Source organism: Tigriopus californicus, chromosome 11 (assembly GCF_007210705.1).
Source record: "Tigriopus californicus strain San Diego chromosome 11, Tcal_SD_v2.1, whole genome shotgun sequence".
Taxonomy (NCBI): Eukaryota; Metazoa; Arthropoda; class Copepoda; order Harpacticoida; family Harpacticidae; genus Tigriopus; species Tigriopus californicus.
Genome location: NC_081450.1, coordinates 6,297,162 through 6,315,454, shown reverse-complemented (window position 1 = coordinate 6,315,454; position 18,293 = coordinate 6,297,162). Strand labels below are relative to the sequence as shown.

The 18,293-nt window shown below is 41.2% G+C and overlaps 5 protein-coding genes across 6 annotated transcripts in view; 2 read left to right on the top strand and 3 right to left on the bottom strand.

Annotated features, from left to right (window-relative positions):
- The window catches only part of LOC131890732 (uncharacterized), a 6,947-nt gene extending 4,705 nt beyond the window's left edge, over positions 1-2,242 (bottom strand). Inside the window, exon 1 of the mRNA XM_059240142.1 lies at positions 11-2,242. Coding sequence (XP_059096125.1) covers positions 11-554 — 544 coding nt within the window. The 5' untranslated portion in view covers positions 555-2,242. The remainder of the gene's footprint in view (positions 1-10) is intronic.
- A 143-nt stretch (positions 2,243-2,385) lies between these two features.
- Positions 2,386-4,710, bottom strand: LOC131890398 (carboxypeptidase B-like). Its single transcript, XM_059239737.1, has 8 exons — positions 4,552-4,710; positions 4,263-4,475; positions 3,918-4,159; positions 3,694-3,851; positions 3,248-3,338; positions 2,961-3,166; positions 2,689-2,770; positions 2,386-2,618 (listed from the first exon to the last, which is right to left on the bottom strand). The coding sequence occupies exons 1-8, from the start codon at positions 4,623-4,625 to the stop codon at positions 2,434-2,436; spliced, it is 1,251 nt and encodes a 416-aa protein (XP_059095720.1). The 5' UTR covers positions 4,626-4,710; the 3' UTR covers positions 2,386-2,433.
- Positions 4,711-5,378: 668 nt separating this feature from the next.
- LOC131890395 (uncharacterized) lies at positions 5,379-12,153 on the top strand. The gene is made up of 7 exons (XM_059239734.1): positions 5,379-5,658; positions 7,693-7,767; positions 8,830-9,023; positions 9,087-9,461; positions 9,542-9,871; positions 9,951-10,338; positions 10,970-12,153. The coding sequence occupies exons 1-7, from the start codon at positions 5,631-5,633 to the stop codon at positions 11,899-11,901; spliced, it is 2,322 nt and encodes a 773-aa protein (XP_059095717.1). The 5' UTR covers positions 5,379-5,630; the 3' UTR covers positions 11,902-12,153.
- Positions 12,154-13,106: 953 nt separating this feature from the next.
- Positions 13,107-14,527, top strand: LOC131890399 (glutaredoxin-3-like). The gene has a single exon (XM_059239738.1). It carries the CDS (start codon positions 13,257-13,259, stop codon positions 14,271-14,273), a length of 1,017 nt encoding a protein of 338 aa, XP_059095721.1. The 5' UTR covers positions 13,107-13,256; the 3' UTR covers positions 14,274-14,527.
- On the bottom strand, positions 14,500-18,236 carry LOC131890401 (carbonic anhydrase-like). 2 transcript variants are annotated; one of them, XM_059239741.1, is made up of 6 exons: positions 17,950-18,236; positions 15,735-15,929; positions 15,541-15,659; positions 15,384-15,479; positions 15,089-15,316; positions 14,500-14,965 (listed from the first exon to the last, which is right to left on the bottom strand). In XM_059239741.1, the coding sequence occupies exons 1-6, from the start codon at positions 17,975-17,977 to the stop codon at positions 14,837-14,839; spliced, it is 795 nt and encodes a 264-aa protein (XP_059095724.1). In that variant the 5' UTR covers positions 17,978-18,236; the 3' UTR covers positions 14,500-14,836. The 2 variants fall into 2 exon arrangements, with proteins under 2 accessions (XP_059095724.1, XP_059095723.1); XM_059239740.1 differs by lacking the exon at positions 17,950-18,236 and adding an exon at positions 17,184-17,658.
- Between the last annotated feature and the right edge of the window lie 57 nt (positions 18,237-18,293).

The window sequence follows — 18,293 nt, the reverse complement described above, 5'->3', positions numbered from 1 at the left end:
TGGTCCAGGCCTAAACCATGTTTGTCTTCCAAAAGAGCCCATTCAGACGTGAGGAGTCTTAACATCTCTTGGGTACTCAATTTCCAATCCCACAAGCGTAACAGATTGGCTAAATCCAAAATGAATAAAAACAATCGGGCAGCCTCATTTGAAGGGTCCAAACCCTTGAAAACGAAATAGCAAGCCCGTCTAATATCTTCATCGCCCTCAATGGTCACTAATGAAGGAAACACCACAAATAACTCGACGCAAGCTGGCTTGAGTAATCGTCGCCACACCTCCTCTGAAGGGCGGACATGTTTCAGACAAGAGAGGATCCCAAATTGATACTTGACCGTGGGATCCACAAACCAACAGGGAAGTAAAGGCGATGAAAGCGCGCGCGATTCTTCATGATGTTCGGGACTTGGACAAGAGCACTCCAACATGCCCGCAATGTCCCCATAACTAGGCTGGATATCGGCATTGTCCGTATCCCGGAGGATCTTCTCGGCATATTGGGACCATTCCTCTGGACCGGTGATATCCCGGGACACCCATGGAATGTCATTCATTTTGTGCCAGCAATTTGCATTGACGAGAGGCCACTACAAGGGCGCAGCCCACGAAAAATGGGGTTATCGAAGATGGGTTGGTTACTACTAGAAAAATAGATGTTTGGGTGGGTCGCAATTAATCTAATAAATAATTTATCTGCCCTTGTGGAAGAGTTTGTTTTGTTAGAAACTTTTCTGGCCAAGTCGACAGGTGACCAGATTTGAAGAAGTTCAAAAATGGACAGGGGAAAGGATATCCAGAAACAGACTTTTAAAGTGGATGTTGGAAGACCGACCACTCGGTTGAATGGTCGCCTGACATTTCATCACATGCTAGTCTGTTCTACCGTTTAGCCAACCGAGTAGCACATGATTTTTTTATGGGGACACTTTTGTCCACAAAATAACGGCTCTTTAAAACAACACAAATATGCATCAAATTACTTTCGAACTGATATTTTTTATGAAAAAGCGCTAATTTAGGTTGCTAGAAGTTGAACAAGTCATTCAACCTTTTATGTCATGAGCTTTCGGCTTATCAAGAACAAGATTGCTTGAAAGGCATTTTTTTACTTCCTTTTCTCACGTTCGAGTTCAGACCTGTTCAGACCAAGTTCTTGTAAGAAGAGCTTTTCGGCCCGTTGAACGGACTGTTGTTGCGTGGTCAAGGTGGGGACCGTGCGGCCCAACTGTTCCTGGATCGAACGAGCTCTGAGATTCGTCGGGGACGGCGTTAGATCAGCTGTCCCAAACTTAGTCAAAGACGGCAAATATCACGGAACTCCTGCGTTCGTTGTCACTGAGCAACCTTCAAACACTTGGATTAATGAAGGACTTTACTTTGATCGTGAAAAGCGATATATTATGCTTAAAAAATGTAATATACAATATCGAGATATTCTGAGGTTCAGATTTGGACAAACATATCAACAAACTAATGAACGATTTATGTGTTTAGGGGTTATTTACGCCAATTGTAGGGTAAATAGAAGCACGTCTCCAAACATGCTTAAAAGAAATTAATGAATCGAAATATCAAATTTTCCCTCTATTGACGGTAAATGGACGATGTATTTTGAGTTTGCTTAAATCTGGAGTTTTGGGTTATAATAGAATTAGGTACTTGACAACTAAAGAAGTTATCGGTTCTAGAAACTAGGTGAAAGTAAGATGAACCAAAATATAGTTTTAAAATACTTTAGCATTGATTCAAAAAAAAAAATATTCATAATACAATCTGAATGGGAAATTGTAGGGCTGATCAGAAAATGTGTTTAAAAACTTGTCCAAGTCTGACTTAAATCCTGCTACTGGATCAACGCCTACAAATTCCCTACGAATATTTGAAAGGGGCATATTATACAATGGAGGAGCCCGAGCGAGAAGACAAGAGGACTTAATCTTGATTACATTTGATAATATGAACCTTCAATTAATAATCAAATGACATTCTTTTCAAATGGTATTTTTTGTTTCATCAAATGAAAATAATGTTTGTATTTTCTATTTGGTGATATATTATATAATATGATCAAACCCATGTAAAATCAATTATAGCGAGCAACTTGCACGAATGCAATTTGCGTTCAAATTACTGGTCAGTTGCCGCTTTTGATTTGTCTTCAGTCTGTCTTTTCAGACTTTTTTGATTGAGATTTCGATTTAAGATGTTTTGATTGCTTCCAATTTTTTTTATGAATGCAGGACCATATTTTCTATGTCAAACACCCCTGAAGACACCACAACCTAATCTCAAAAATTCAGAATATTACTTTTGAGCCTCTGAAAGACCCTACATTTTCCCGCTACTAATTGTCGCAAGAACACTTGAAATTTTTGGAACACAGGCTTTCGTTATAAATCTTCTTTGCTGAAGGGTTATATTCCAAAATAAGTCTTATTCTTTGTTGGGCATGATTTTGTCCAACATGACTTTCCATGCGGCCCAAACCTCTTCACCACTAGGAATGATATATTCGGGAGGCAAAACGAATCCGAATCCATTATCGCGGAGCTCGGGAGTGTAGACAAATCGACTGCCCAAAGAGGCATAGTAGTCATCAGAGGCACCAGCAGCGGGGTCTAATGATCGAAAATACATGGAGCATAAAAACGCTCTGAGAACTCACATTTGATATCTCAAAATACTTACAGAGCTCAGCTGAGTTGATGCACTCGAAACTTTGCCCATTAACAGCATTTAATGCGTCCACTGCATCCTCGCCCAAACGTCTCTGAAAAGTGGATGATCGTTTTGAATAGTGGAAAACATATTTCGACACAAGGGGTGTCAAAGGTGAAACCTTTAGCACACCACTGCTTTCAATTTGATGCCAACCACTATGGCTCAGCTGGGCTTGACAGCATGTAGTGGTCGTAAAACCGATTGGATTCCTCCTAAGTCAGTCCGTAAGTCAAACTCACAATTTCGTCCACGTTATCGGGATAAGAATCGTAGGCATAACCATAAGGATACAACCAGAGATTAGCGGCGCTGTGGAAACAAACGGTCAACTCTGGCACAGGACTCAATGTACTGTAGAAGGCCTTGATGTTTTGGCTTTCAATCTCGGAAGTGGGGGTATATCCACAAAACACGTCGGAACAAGGGGAATCGCTCACACCCGACTCTAAAAGCAATTGAAAGGCCAAGGTGAAACAGATACAAATCGAATATACATGTGGAGTATTTAGTTGTGGACTGAGCTCACCTGCCCAATGGAACTCCCAGTTTCGGTTCAAGTCCACGCCTTTGCACAAGGCTCCATCGTTCAATCCGCGGTTCTTTCTCCACAATCGGTCCTACAAAGGAGAGGAATTCACAGAGAGATGATATTAGTAATAATAATAATAATAATGATAATAATGATTAGAGGCATGAGATCAAGATGGTCATAAACGTTTCATTCTGCGCTCACTAGCTTCAAAGTACAATGCAGCCTTGATTAGTTGTGCGTGGTTCGGTTCAGGGTGATAAGAAATTAAGCTGTGAATTATGATGCTGACTACACATGATTGAGATCTTCAATGAAAGATAACGCTTGATGGCCACTTGCTTTTCAGGTTTCGCCATCATGGTTTGGGATGGGAGCAAATGCTTACAAATTTGATGTCGCAAAGGCGTTGAATCGCCGGATTACTTCAGTTGTGAACTTACAGTGGATCGAGAATATTCATAGCCATCAGGGTTGGCACAAGGCAAGACATAGAAATTGAAGTTGTCCAAGTATTCTGGATGAGAGTCATAGTTTTCCACCAACTCCTTGACGGTGTAAGTGGCCACAGCGGGCGCAATCCACTCACGCGCATGGATGCCTGAGATTTTGAAAGACTTAACAATGCTGAGGAAAAAAACGTCATGAAAAGAGTACACCTATCTACCAGCTTCGATGAAGATATTAGGAGCTCCGGATCCTCCCTTGGTCAATTCCAGGACTTTCATGTCCCGACCCTCCACACTCTTGCCAATGGAGCGGACGGAAGCCCACGAATTCTGGCTGGCAATCTCCTCAATGAACTCATTGAAATCATCGTGACTACCGTACTCATCCCAGTTCAAGTTGTATCTAGCATTAGGATTGGATTTCTTGGTAGGAGATGGTTTCTCGCTGATCTGGATGGCCCTGAAAAAACAAGGAAGATCCTGATTGTCAATCTTATTAATTCAAAGTATCTTCTTGCAAATCTCCACGAAACTTGAACGGTACATGTGTTTCCCAAACTTACTCTCCTACATCTTGGATCTTAACCGAATAATCAATATTGTGCTTGGTCAAGAATTCCTTGAGAGCCGTTAAATGATCAGCAGAACTCATAACATCAGCGGCACCGTCAGGATGTGCCTCCTTCCAGAAATCGAACCGTTCATCGGAGGTTTGGAGGTTTCGCAAGGCATCAACTTGGACAGGGCTCAGTTTCCCAGTGGTTAGGACCTGATAGCTAAAAAATCAAAGAAAAACACCGTCTCGTGAAGCTAGTTGAATGAACGAACGAGTCAAGCTTCACCGATTCTTACCCTGAGTAGTCTTTTTTGGCTTGGCAAGCCAATACCAAAGCAAAAAGAAACGAGACCCCAGTTTGCACCCTCATTGTCAGTCCTCACCTCATGGACGAGTGACTTGACAATAATTACATTTATCGCGAAGTAGGTTAACAGTCGTGATTATTAATGTTGACGTCATCTCTTTGCAATGACACCAGCGCTTGAAATGATTGCTTAGTAGCACTATCAGAAATGACTGAATTACTCGGCTCCTCCAATTAAACATGATCAAATCCTTAAACCAAGGCCCTTAATTAAGTCACGAACATGCGTGTGCACCTAATTGCACCCTGACTGATCCAGTGTATTTTAGAAATTGATGCAATCCATTCGTTTGGCGCTAAATCTTTCATGCGTATCAATGACAAAGATGGTTACCGTTAACGAAAAAAATATGTTTGCTCACTTGGCGCTCGTCGCCAAAAGTGACAAAAACTGATTGAAACTAGGTTTTAGATGCGCCAAGAAAGAAACCAAAATCGAAAAACGTAAACTATTCTGAAGTCAGATTTCCGAGTGTAAACTATTGCTTTTTTGTATTAGGTCAACATTACGTTTAGCTAAATATGATATCAAACTAAACGACATAGTGGATTTTCTTTGTTGGGAAAACAAACAAACAAACAAACAAAAGGGCTTCCTCTTCAGGAAGATGCACCCACAGATGTATTGGACAAATCATTAGCTTATAACACCCACGAATAGTAGTAAATATGATCAAGCATTGGGGCCCTTACCAAGCGACTAGTGCTAGGAGTCAGACGCAGGTAACTTGTCGTACGAAAAGTGTGTGACGGATGGTTGGATAAGGCGATGTAAAAGAACCAGCGCTTGCTGAACTTGCTTGAACGTTGTAATGTTCAGTCGATTTCCACGCATTGAAGTGAGAACTCCCCTTTGTGTGGAAAATTGCGGTTCGTCAGCGGTGATTGCTGCGCCATGTCAACTATTTCGAAACAACAACATTAGAGAGTAATTTTCATCAAGTTGGCGGAAAGCCTCTCAATAGATTTTACTAGTGCTCTATACGTGGATGCAGTGCAAGTATTGATATGGATAAAATATTAACTCTCTGTTTGGGTAAGCACTTCAAATTGACCCTAATATTGCATTTCACGTTGGAAGTTAATTGTAAAGTATTGTGTCAATATTACTGCCCAATCCAAACACAGTATCTTTTAATCTTCTTTCTCATAGTACGACCTATTGTCTGTTCACTTAGAGGAGAAAGTGCAAATTGGCAACTCATTTCCAAAAGAAAGTTGTGTAGAAATTAGCACTAATGTTAGGGCTTTTCTTTGAAACGCTTGAGCTGTTTGAAACAGTCAAGGTTAGGAACGATTTCTCGGAATTCGAGTGCAGCATAGTGGGCCATTTATTCGTCCGAATACATTTTCCAAAAGGCAAGGTCAAAGGTTAAATTGAATCTTTGTCGGCAGGTTAGCGACTAAGGTTTCTCAAGAAAGGTCCATGCGAAGAATCGAACCGGTAACCTCTCTCCTACAGAAAACTTTAGCATACCATTAGACCAGACCTCCTCCAAATAAAATGAAATTCTGATTCATAGTTTGTCCATTTCAATTATTCAAACAACACGCTATCGATGTACTTATAAAACTTGGACGATTCCAAGCACTTCAGATCTTTCAATTTACGAGCAAATGTTCACAGACACCTAAGCTTGACCAGCACACATAATATTAGGTATGGCAGATTGATTTTGAGGACAAAGTTTTGTCAATACACTGACACTTGCTTTGACTTTAACTTTTCTTGAAAGCTTTCCTAATACGAACTAATTGTGTGCCACTTGTGTAAATAAATGCGAGTTATACAAATACCGCTTCAGACTTTTCAGAAACTTCATTAAATGCAAGGTTTTCTTTTGTCGCTTGTTCAAGCCGATTTTACAACTGCTTTGTGCAGTAAATGGAGAGTAAATCAATTTTCGAACCCTCAAAAATGTAACGCAAGATGATCTGCCCCTTGACGGCCAAAATGTGCAAAAAATCTGGCTACAAAAGAAAGACATTACAATGCCAGGCATTTCTTGCAAGTTTTCTGAGAGTAAAATTGCCTGCGGAACCCAATGGTATGATCGTGTCGAATCTGGATAGAATATCCCCAGACGTGGTGGATTCATCAGTCTTGATTAAGAAAGTCTCATACAAAGGGGAGAGGGGTCGATTGCGATGAAAAGGGTGACTTGAAAGTCTCAAATAGCTAACCAGTCATCTTAGGAAGTGAATTTGCAATCTGGCTTTAATGAGCGTTTCTAAAATTGTGGATCTCACATGAAATGATCTTGAGTAGCTTTGCTTGCGAATACAACTTGTCATGGGCAAGTTCCTGCAATTTTGCGCATCCCGTGAAGCCTGTAAGCTCGGCGTGCAATTTTCATGATTTCTCTGAACACCCTAATTGAACTTCTCCAGAGGAACTAACGTCATCTGACTCATATAAAAACGGTGAGATTTGGTTAAGTGTAAAGAAGGATAAGTGAGAACGCTCTAACTCCAGTTTCTAGACTTTGTGACGTGAAACGTGGGAATCTCCTTACCTGCAGGCAAGCAATAAACGATGTGATTGATGTATGTTTGTAAACAGCAAATATACCTGTGGTCAACAAAGTGTCTCTCTACCAGTTGAATTCATATTCAATACAAACTTAATTTGTAATGAAAAAAGACCCCTTAGTCAGTGGTCGGTCTTTGCAGGACGAAAGGGCACGATGACTTTTATTTAGATGTATTTATGTGTAAATTTATCAAGGAAATAGAAAACCATGCAAGCATGTTTCGAACGACAGATATTTCAAGTTTCGAAAAATGTTACCATTCCGATTTTTCTTTGCTTAGCTGGCTAAATACGGCACGATGATTTTTGTTTTTGCTTTGTGGGAAACCTGATGAAAGAACCTTTACGGGATCCTGACTATCAAAATCTCACGTGTGGTCTAGTGCTCTACATTGTTTTGTATCCATGTAATCGCTTTCTTGTGATTCCATTTTATTGGCATAGCGTATACCCTACTCAAATCATAGACTAGATTGTAGGTAATCCATTTTTGACTTAGCGTTTTCTGATCGAATGATCATCCTGTTTTTTTTTCAGGAGTTACGTGCGTTCAAAGTTTCCCAAAGTTGATCAATAAATACGAAGATGAAATGGCGGTCCGTCAGTCCTTAGGTTTTTGCTCACATCTGAATTATGGTTTACGTTGCTATTCCATGATGTCCTGAGCTTGCCCAAAACATTCTTAATTGATTTTGTATCAGTTCTCGGTTGTTCTATGTTCGAGTATCTTAACCTTGAAGTTGTGTCATATTACCTGTTCAAGGCAGCCTTAGACATGTCATGCAAATGCAAAAGTAGACGACGGTCAATTCGTACGTTTGATCAATGGGCAGGTTGTGAAAAATGCTTCATAAGTGGTATCTAAATGAATTATTGATCAATGATGATATTTAAGCGGGTGACTTTAATGTTGATCCGAGAGGACAACTTTCTGACTAAAAAAATTCAAAGCTTGTGTATTGCTCTTTTAAATTGCATAAAATCAGCAACATTTGAAGACACTTCATAGGCTTGGTTTGCCTATTTTTTCATCACTTAAAATTCGTGATACTGTCGTTTTATCGTTATAAAATAGGCATCGTTTGCTCCTAAGAAAGTTAATAAATTATAGGGGGGAACTTTTGGCCTCTTATGTAGTACTACATGCAATTGCGTGCTTGCATGCCCTTTGTTAGGCTACTCTTGGACGACGTTAAATTGAGACCTCCATGGGCTACCCAAGCAAAACGACCTGGTAACATGCAAATAGTTGACATTGATTTTTTTCGTTACAAAATGTATTGCCTAAACCAAATTTCTAAATGATTAGGTAAAACATCTCCAACTCAGGTGGTGAAAGTTCTTTCATGATAAACAGAAAGTGTCCTTGACAGTAAGCGTTAAAATATGAAGTTAGAGGCCTCAACATTGACGACCTTTTTATGACGATTCATGATTGCCCTTGAGAAAATTAAAATATTCTGGCATCCCCTTTAAAAGCTTGTCTACTTTTTCTTGCACAAGAAGTGCCTTCAAATATTTCCAATGCTTTTAATTTTGAAAAGTACAAAGTTACTCCGTTTTTATGAGACAGTCTGTAATGCACCAATACAGCCAACTGACACAGAACTATTTACATTCTGGCTATTTTGACTGTTGACCGTCAATCAAATGTGAGCAATGTTCTTGTCAAAGAACCCAGTGTCTCCCCGTCATCGTTGGACTCTATTGTTTCATTGTTGGACCTGGAATCTGAAGTCCCCAAGGATGGAGAAACGGAAGTGTCCAAGGAAGAGTACGAGAGACTGACTCAAAAATATGGTGCGGAATATTTTCGTCTCATGCCCATTACCAACCCTACTGATAAGCGCTTTGGTTTCTACAGACAGGTACGTTCGTAACCAAACATGTACAATTAATTCATCAGAAACTTATTTTGCTTCAAATTCAAGCTTGAACAGACAAACGAAAAGGACGTTGCTCTGTTCTCCAAGTACAACATGCCTTACGTAGCGATCAACTTTATGGATGAAACCGTGATCAAAATTGAGGGGCACGTTCATGTTGTTCTGCAAGCTGAAATCCAATATTTTGCCCAAATCATGCAAGCGCTCTCAGTTGGATCCTTGGATGCTCTAGAGGTCATTCCTGAGCACCTGAATTTCATCGTCAACGGAGCTCTTACCACGGAGAGAAGTTTAGATTTTGACAAGTTCCATCAGATCAAAAGCAAAGAGATTGCTGGAGCTTATATCTGGAAGAAATTGGGATCCTTGGGTTTCGTTTGTGGCATGCAATCGTTTAAACCTAAGCAATTCCTTCACACGGTATGCATCATACTCGCTTCATTCTTTGTGTGTGTGTATCGCTGTGATCTACAGTACACGCAATCATTTGGCATTTTTAGTACCGTTCAGACGAGGATCAAGTTCTAGGAACGAACATGTTCAGCATCATTCCCGGTGAACATTTTGGCACGAAAGAAGACAAAATCCTTGTGGTTGGAGCTCATTGGGACACGGTGGACGGTTCCTCTGGATTCGATGATAACGCCTCTGGTGTAGCGGCTGTTTTAGAGCTGGGCAGAGCACTTTCTATGGCAGAGTGTAGCCTTAAATATACTGTCATCCTTGTGACTTTTGACCTTGAAGAGCATGGAACTCAAGGAAGTTTAGCTTTTGTCCAAGACTTCTTGGTCAATATGATTTTAAAGCCTATGGGATTTCCGGGATTTCAGGTAGGCTTTCTTACTATACGTTTACTATAATGTATAGGTATGTCTTGAAACCGGAAAGGATTATTCTCTTATGTTTTAGGGTGCTATCATCCTGGATTCTATCATGAGTTTCAATACCACTATTGATTCTCAAATTCTTCCACCAGATTACGAGTACGGTGCTCCGGAAGCCTTTGCTGATATTACCAACGAGGGTAGAAAGGGCGACTTTATAGGCCTGTACAGTAGAGACTATGATTCTCAGTTGAGCAATCGATTTCAGCATCATTGGCATCTTCAGACCAAATCTGGATGGGAAATGTTTAAGATCAAAGAGTTTCGATTGAAAACCTTGAGCACGCAAAAACCAGATCCACTCATCTTTGCCAACATGACCAATTTCCTCCGATCTGACCATGTGCGATTCTGGTATGGGGACAACGAGGCTTTTTATACCTCGTTTAAAAGTGTCATGATATCAGACTCGGGTAAGTACGGAAAACTGACCTATGTTAAATCTCAAAAATCAGTGCAGATCAGCGCATAAAAATATCATTTTCTACAAATTTGATTTGGTAGCACTGAGTTCTCAAAGATGTATTAGATTTGTTCACCTTACGCTTACTTCATAGCCTACAAGCATTATTTGATTATTTGATGCTAGCTTGTGCTTTGCTAGGTTTCAGAAGGCTCCGACAAAATATGTTGTTTTCACGTTGAGCAGAAATTGCAGAAGTTTGAGGATTCGGATGTGCGAAAGAGTTGAACCGAGACATTGGGAAGAAAACCGGTTAGTGCAACTCTCTCAAATTTCAGCTCAACAAAAGAACAACATTTTTGTTAGAGTCTAGTCATGTTCAAACACATTTAAAAATTTCCTTCGTGTAACCACCATTCGACGTTTTTGAAAATATTATTTTTTAGTAAAACTTTGAACTCTGTTTGAGAAATGTGCACCGGAATCAAAATAATAAATCAATCTAATCCTGTTTAGCATTTGACCCAAAAATGTCTGTGCTTACGTCAAGTTAGTACACGAACCCTTGATTAAAAGTATAGGCTGATAATAAATGCCTCAGGAAAACAATTTATCAATGCAATTTTTCTCTCCGAATCTAGGACCTTCCAGAGGCAACATGGCAAGCTGTTACCACCAAGAATGTGATTCTTCTCTTTTCAATAAAACCGTTCCAATGACGAACCTTCAGTTCTTGGAGAAAGTGGTCCAAACACTGATTGACACTGTTGTCGATGCCAGCCAGGCTGAGTGCAAGTCGGATCGCTTCATAGTTCCATTCGAAAGCGAGCCAGATGGGTCTTATGTTTATGAAGACAAGTTCAATGACCAAAACTCCCTCCCAATGGTCCAAAACCAGAATTCCAAAGGCGAGGTTAAAGGAACCTCGTCTACCAATGAAGCAACAGTAATGAAAATACCTACAACAGAAAATGTTAAAATTGAAGACAGAGTGCCAGGCGCTTCCAAGGCAGATACAGACATGCAAAGGCCAAATTCATTTATGAGTGGAAGAGACCAATATTCATCGAAAAGGCCATCAACTTGGGAGTCGAGCACCGAACCTAAACAAGAGGCTCCTCTTTTTCCTAGCCATTCTGAACCTACAAAGGTCACTTTGAAGGACGAGACAAGGATCTCGGAAGGCCTTTCGTCCAACTCGCTCCTTGACAACAAACAAAGTTTTGAGGAGACTGCGGAGCGTAGAAATTTTCCCGAAGACCTTCTCGCTCTCAAAAATGCCCACACACAAATGCAAAATATGAAAGTTCGCCCTTTGCCGGGCTCCGAGCCCTATCTAGGTCCTAATCAGTCTCCTAAACAGGGAGGCATCCCAAGAGTACAAGGCTATATTCGTAACAAAAAAGCGTATTATGCCAATCCAAAGCCTACATCTAATGGATATATTCGTTATCTGGTAAATCCCATGTTTCAAAAGAACTATATTCCTTACGTTTATCCCATGTATTCTGTTCCGATTGTCCCTTTGCGGACCTACCATATAACGTCCCGATATTCGCCCTATTATGGCTGATAAATGAAGCTCGTGCCTAGATAAATTACTCTTGTGTTTGTTGAATCGATGAAGCTTGATCTCACCATTGCTTCATAGAAAGGGAGACCACGTGCAAACCACTTCAAGGCCGTTTTCCAAACAAGCTCCAATTGGTGAGGAAGCCATTTTTGGAGGAGACTCCTTGTGACAATGAATGGACTATCAGCACTCCCAACTATGAAAGTGTGAAACGTGTAAATAAACTGTTAAAAATGGTCAATAAACGACAAAGAAGAGCAAAGAATTGTGAAATCCATTCAGAAACAATTTTTGGTTCATTATATTTTGAGAAAAAGAAGAATACGGGAACGGAATATGGAAATTCGAGGGAATCGGAGTCTAGCAATCAAAATGAATGTTCTTGAATTTTCACCTTATCATTAGCTATGCATATTAAAAGTAACGGGGTCAACTATAAAAAAACCGCGACAAAATCGGCGGCAAGAAAGAACCTTAACACCGTAACATTCAGTAGAATTTCAATGGTTCACACATCAAACGGCCCTCATTCTAGAGCGGCCTCTCGTAAAGCAAAATATTGAAAACTGTGCGGGATGGCGTAATTGGTACCACGTAAAGACATTTGGCAAACGTTTCTTTGCTTTAATCTATTACTGATTATCATGAGCCCAGCCCGCTCCAGTTATATTAGCATTCATCCACAACCACTCTTATACCATTCCATCTATGATACCCTCAACTAATAATAGAGTTACGGCTGTGAAGACTATACCACCACGCCCATCGTGATATTTTCAACTTTCCCGCATTTTTCAGCGCCCCTGATCCTCCGAATGTATATGTAACAACCTTGCTCCGAATAAAGTAGTATCAATTTCTTTCTTTTTTTGCCATTTTTGAGAATCTATTTCCATCACATAGTCGTTTTTGAAAAATACTGCAAACTCATTGGACCTTGATTAAGAAAAAGACAATAAGTTTTATACTACCATTTTCAAGAGAATTGATGAATTTACATGAAATTGTGCCATACGAACCTCACTTGGCGTAAGAATAGCACCCTATATGGCAGCACTGTAAGGGGTTTGGTAAACAAATCCCCGATTTTATACTACCATTTTCAAGAGAATTGATGAATTTACATGAAATTGTGCCACACGAACCTCACTTGGCGTAAGAATAGGACCCTATATGGCAGCACTGTAAGGGGTTTGGTAAACAAATCCCCGATTTTCTACCCATTGTTCCCGAGAGTTCTCCGTGCTCGCTCGCCCAAAAAAGGATTGAGCTCGGCCAAGCCAAGTCTCCCAGTGTCTTTGATCTGTCAGCCGTTGTCCGCCCGCCGTCCGTCAGCGTGATCGCTTTGACTCAAGATGACGGCCATCGTGAACGTGACGCAAGGCCTCAAGTCCTTCCACAGCCTTATCGAGCAAGACCAACTTCTGAGTGTGGTGTTCTTCTGGGCGGATTGGGCCTCGCAATGCGGTCCCATGGACGAGGCCATCAAAATCCTGGCCACCGAGCCCGATCTCAAGAACGTTCAATTCCTCCGGGTGGAGGCCGAAGAGAAGCCCGAGATTGCCATGGCCTACGAAGTGGCGGCCGTGCCCACCTTCTTGTTCTTCGGGCCCGCGGGCAAACTCATGGACCGGATTGAGGGCGCCAAAATGGCCGATGTGACCAAGAAAGTCCGGGAATTGGCCGTCAAGGTCGAAGTGCAAATGAAAACCAAGGCCGCCCAGTCACATTTAGAATCCAAGCCCGGCCCCTCCACCAAGGATTTAAAGACACGTTTGAAGGAGCTGACTAACGCGTCTCCGGCCATGTTGTTTTTAAAAGGATCGCCTAGTGCTCCGGAATGCGGCTTTTCCCGCCAAACCGTGATCATGTTGGATGCCCTTGAGGCGGATTATGGCTATTTTGATATCTTGAAAGATAATGAGGTACGTCAAGGTTTGAAAGAGTACTCACAGTGGCCTACCTACCCGCAGCTCTATGTCAAAGGTGAGCTGGTGGGAGGGTTGGATATTCTCAAGGAGATGCATGAAAACGGTGAATTGGCGGCCATTCTGCCCAAGAAGAAGAATTTGGATGAGCGACTTAAGAGTCTCACTCACTCAGCCCCGGTGATGGTTTTCATGAAGGGCAATCCCGATGCGCCCAAATGCGGTTTCAGTCGAACCCTCATGGAGATCTTGGCCGACACGCAAATCAAATTCCAGACCTTTGACATTTTGCAAGATGATGAAGTCCGACAAGGGTTGAAGTCTTACTCACAGTGGCCCACTTATCCACAGGTCTATGTCAAGGGTGAGCTTGTGGGCGGTTTGGACATTATCAAGGAACTCAACGAGTCAAATGACTTGGTGTCCACTCTCAAAGGACAGTGAATCCGACCTTCGGTGGACTGCTTCAGTCGCAGTCTGCCCTTGGAGGATGAAACTGCCTCGAATCAGCATCAGCATCAACTTCCGTCAAAATGTCGTTGAGTTCAAAGAGCTGTCTTCTTCCTTTGAGATTCGAATGTGCTCGTAATTATCTTGTATGCGTACGCGTTCAATACCATTGGCCAAGATCAATTCAATCATGTTTCAAATGTATTGAATGCGGTTGCAATATTATCATAAAGACCTTTATTCGTTTAGTTTTGGGGCTACATGAGTAATTACTAATTAGAATTAGTTAAAGCTAGCTAAGGAGCTAACTAAAATGTGTCTGATGCATAGGTAATCAAGGATAAACTATTACAAAATATTCACATAATTCATTTGGCAATTCCGTCTGACATCTATGGCGGGGATTCATCTCATATTTAGTTCTCACTATAACTCGTTTCCCACGTAGCAGTGACCCTTATTTGTCTTGCATGCATTTGGGCCAAATTGTAGAAGCCCGCTAGGAACGCCTTACATTGACTACGTGATCATGAATGATTCCTCAGTGCCATTCACACTTATTTCTGCCTCAGCTTCCGGTTACCCTTGGGAACCGGGGGTCGGAAGTTGTTCACCATCTTGTCTTCGGCCTTGAGTTTGTTTGACTCAACTTCGGGCACGATTAGCAACTCTCGCATAAAGTTCAACTAGAAGAAAAGAGTATTCAGATTTTAAGAACGGAAAGAATGTAAGTTTGTGAGTAACCAAGCCTTTGTTAAGGTGGAATGGTATTATCGCTTGCTTATCGAACAATAATTCTCTTCATTTACCTGAGCTTTTGAGACCTCAATGGGTTCCTTGAAGACGATCCAAGTGACACTCTCATACAAGGGAGGGGTTGTCAAGGATCCTTCGTAAGTGAAGAACACTTTAGACTCTGGAAGAAGCTTGGCAGGATTCAGCGGAACAGGAAACTTAGCCTTTTCGCCTTTGTATTGAATTTGCGGAAGGAGATCGCAAATCTTGTCCAATTCCGGGTGGTTGACGTCTTCGGTTTCCTGGAAATGTTTTTTCAACTCGTCAATTAGTGATTCAAACATGTTGTCGAAACAATTGTACTCCTACCTTCAGAAAAATGCCAAGAACCGCTAGTCCGTCTGGTTGTGCAGCAGCCTCTTCAGGCGTTCCATACTTCTCCTTGTTCCAATGCACCAAATGGAGCTACGTAACAACAGATAAACATCAAGCACCTATTAACAATGGAACGGAAACTCCAATTTACCTCAGAGGCAAATCTGCGGCCATCCAGGGTATGCTCTGAACCCTTCGTTCCATCATCGCCCCAATGAGCATGAAACTGCCATAGGGCGTGTTCCTGCTCCAATGGGCCTCCTTTCAAGCCTAAATGAAAGGGCATGTGATGTAAGATAATCATTAAAAAAAAAGAAACATATCAAATATCCAATGAAGACGCACTTGACCCTTCGCTGTCCACAGAAACCATCCAACTGGCCCCAGTGTTCTGGATGGCCTTCGTGTTCTCCGGTTTATATCGATAAGTTAATGAAGGGAAATCACCAGAATCCTCGGCAGTGTCAGTTTCAATGTCTATTGGAGACTGACGGCATCCATCTTTGGCAATAGGAAATTGCTCATGCCACTTTTCGGGCCCTAAAACAAGAATCACCTATTGTGTCAAATCATCTGGTCTCCTAAGTCCTGTTTAATATAAATTGAGGATTTACAATATTTGAAAGACGAATGATATTGGCTAATTGTGGGACAGTTGCGCTTTTTAAATGCTAAAATGGCCGCAGTGCTAAAATACCTTTTACCACCTGTGTAGTTTCTTCTTCCATGTACGTATTTAGAACTGAAACGCATTAGGCTCTAATTTCAAGAGGCCATTAAAAATTCAGACTACGTTCGCAAGAATCGTGGCATACCTCCGTTACTTTGCCATTTGATATTCTATAGTATAACTTTGCTTTTCCCAACGGTCAATATCGTCAATTTCGATATAGCAAGTTAAGAAAAGTTGTCGCTTTCTCAATGTCTCATTTGGGACAACATCTCAAGAAAGGTTTACTTGTTGGGCAGTTACCAAGCAAAAATGCATTGAAGCTCTTTGAGGCATTAAAAATACTGCACAGAAATGTTTTAGACAGGGGCCAATGGCCGCGAAGTAGTAATGGCCTTCTTTTAAATTTCAATCACCAAAAATCCCAAGGGATGACCAGGGGAAATTTGCAAATTCGAATGCCACCCAAGAAAATGTGTAACTCAGAACCCATTTACGTTTGCCAGGAAATTAAAACCTTAGTCACCAATAATTCACACAAACAAGATTCTTTTGATTTCAATTGTAATGGAAAATGTAATTTTTTGGCATCTCATGTACACAGACATGCCCTTGATTCGTGTTAACCGATCAAAATTGAAAAGTTCGGACGCTCCATGTCTTTTCCTTTTTTTCCAGTGGTTTGCATACCTGAACATACTCCTTAAGCCCACTTTTCACGACAAACTTGCCGAGTATCTACAGATACTTAAATCAAATCCAAAACTTCAATTAAGAAGCCGGAGTAATAATAGCTAACAAATGCCATCATGCAAGACTGTAAATCTACTACTAGTCCTGCCGTAGTAAAGAATAACAATAACAACCAATTTCAAAAACGCTAAAACCTTTAATCACTACATCCTGTTTGTTTTGCCCACATAGATCAAATGTGCATAGTGAACTAACAAGTAAATATGGGAGCGAACTAAGATTAGATTAGTCAAGTCATACCGCTTGGGAAGCTCTCGAAAAATAACAAATCATGTATCTGATCACATGTGTTGATGTTCTCGCTTAGGTTTTGATGTCATGCAAACTATGTTTGTACAAAAAAAAGTTTAAAGGCGAATTCAAAAACTTACCATTGGCCGAATGGTAGCCCCAAGGTCCTGACATGTTCTCTCTTCAAAGCGACAAAGTCGAATGACGTTGACTGGACCGGTATTGGTTTGATTATCGTCGGAGGTACTTGCTCGTTTCGCACTTAGTGGAAAATAACCTATACGGATGCCATTTACTCCGCTAAACTTCTATCTCTGGGGATGGGGTCTAACCTCAAGAGCAATCGGCCATCTGAGCCGACCTTCGGAAACGAAACCCTGTCAAGCCGATATTTCGCACTGCAATTGTCTCGATTCTCGTCTCGAAAGAGTCAAGTAACTCTCACAAACTCTTCCGTTTCGCCGTGCATAAGAAAGTCCTTGGAAGTGAAAGGAATCCAGTGACTGTCAGGCAAGGCTGCCTTTTGAACGCAGTCTCTAAAGGCTACGAAATCAGCTGTCCTTCTTCACTCTAGGTCTACAGTCAGCGAGAACACGGTGTAAAGGAAAGCTCTCGCCCGTGGAGACTCCTTCTATCTAGAGAAGGATAGTCAACCAAGCAAATGGGAATAGTGTACTATTTACTTCATAACCGTATGCTACGCTTGTGAGTTGAGTTGTTAACATTCCTATTTTCAACATAGAATGGAATAATCCAAACTTTAGTTGCAGCAATCGATATGTTCATGACAATTCCAAACAAAAGGTTGAGCCAGCTCGATTATTGGATGATTGGAAGACTTGCTAATACATTTAGAGGGACATTACGGACAGCATTGATGGCCATAAAAGCAGTATATTTTCTTACCATTGTCTTCATTATATCCCCAACCCATGGCTTCGTTCTCTTTTTGTTGGAAACTGCTTTGAGTTGACGAACAGTGAGTGCTCTCTCCAGACGTCCACCTTTTACAAAGGGATTGTACAAGATGATAAGTTCCTAGCCACAATTAGTACGGGTTCTATTGACTGCGCACGTAGGGGATAGATAAGAGGATACTCATTCAAACCCTCGATATAAGAAGGTAGATAACGAGCTATGCTTTGGTAATTGGACAAACGACTCGACCTTTCTTATCACTATCACAGAAAACTTAAGGCTATTTCGAGAGACAAGAACCAAGCAAGGAAGAACCTCCGCAAGCCTCAAGC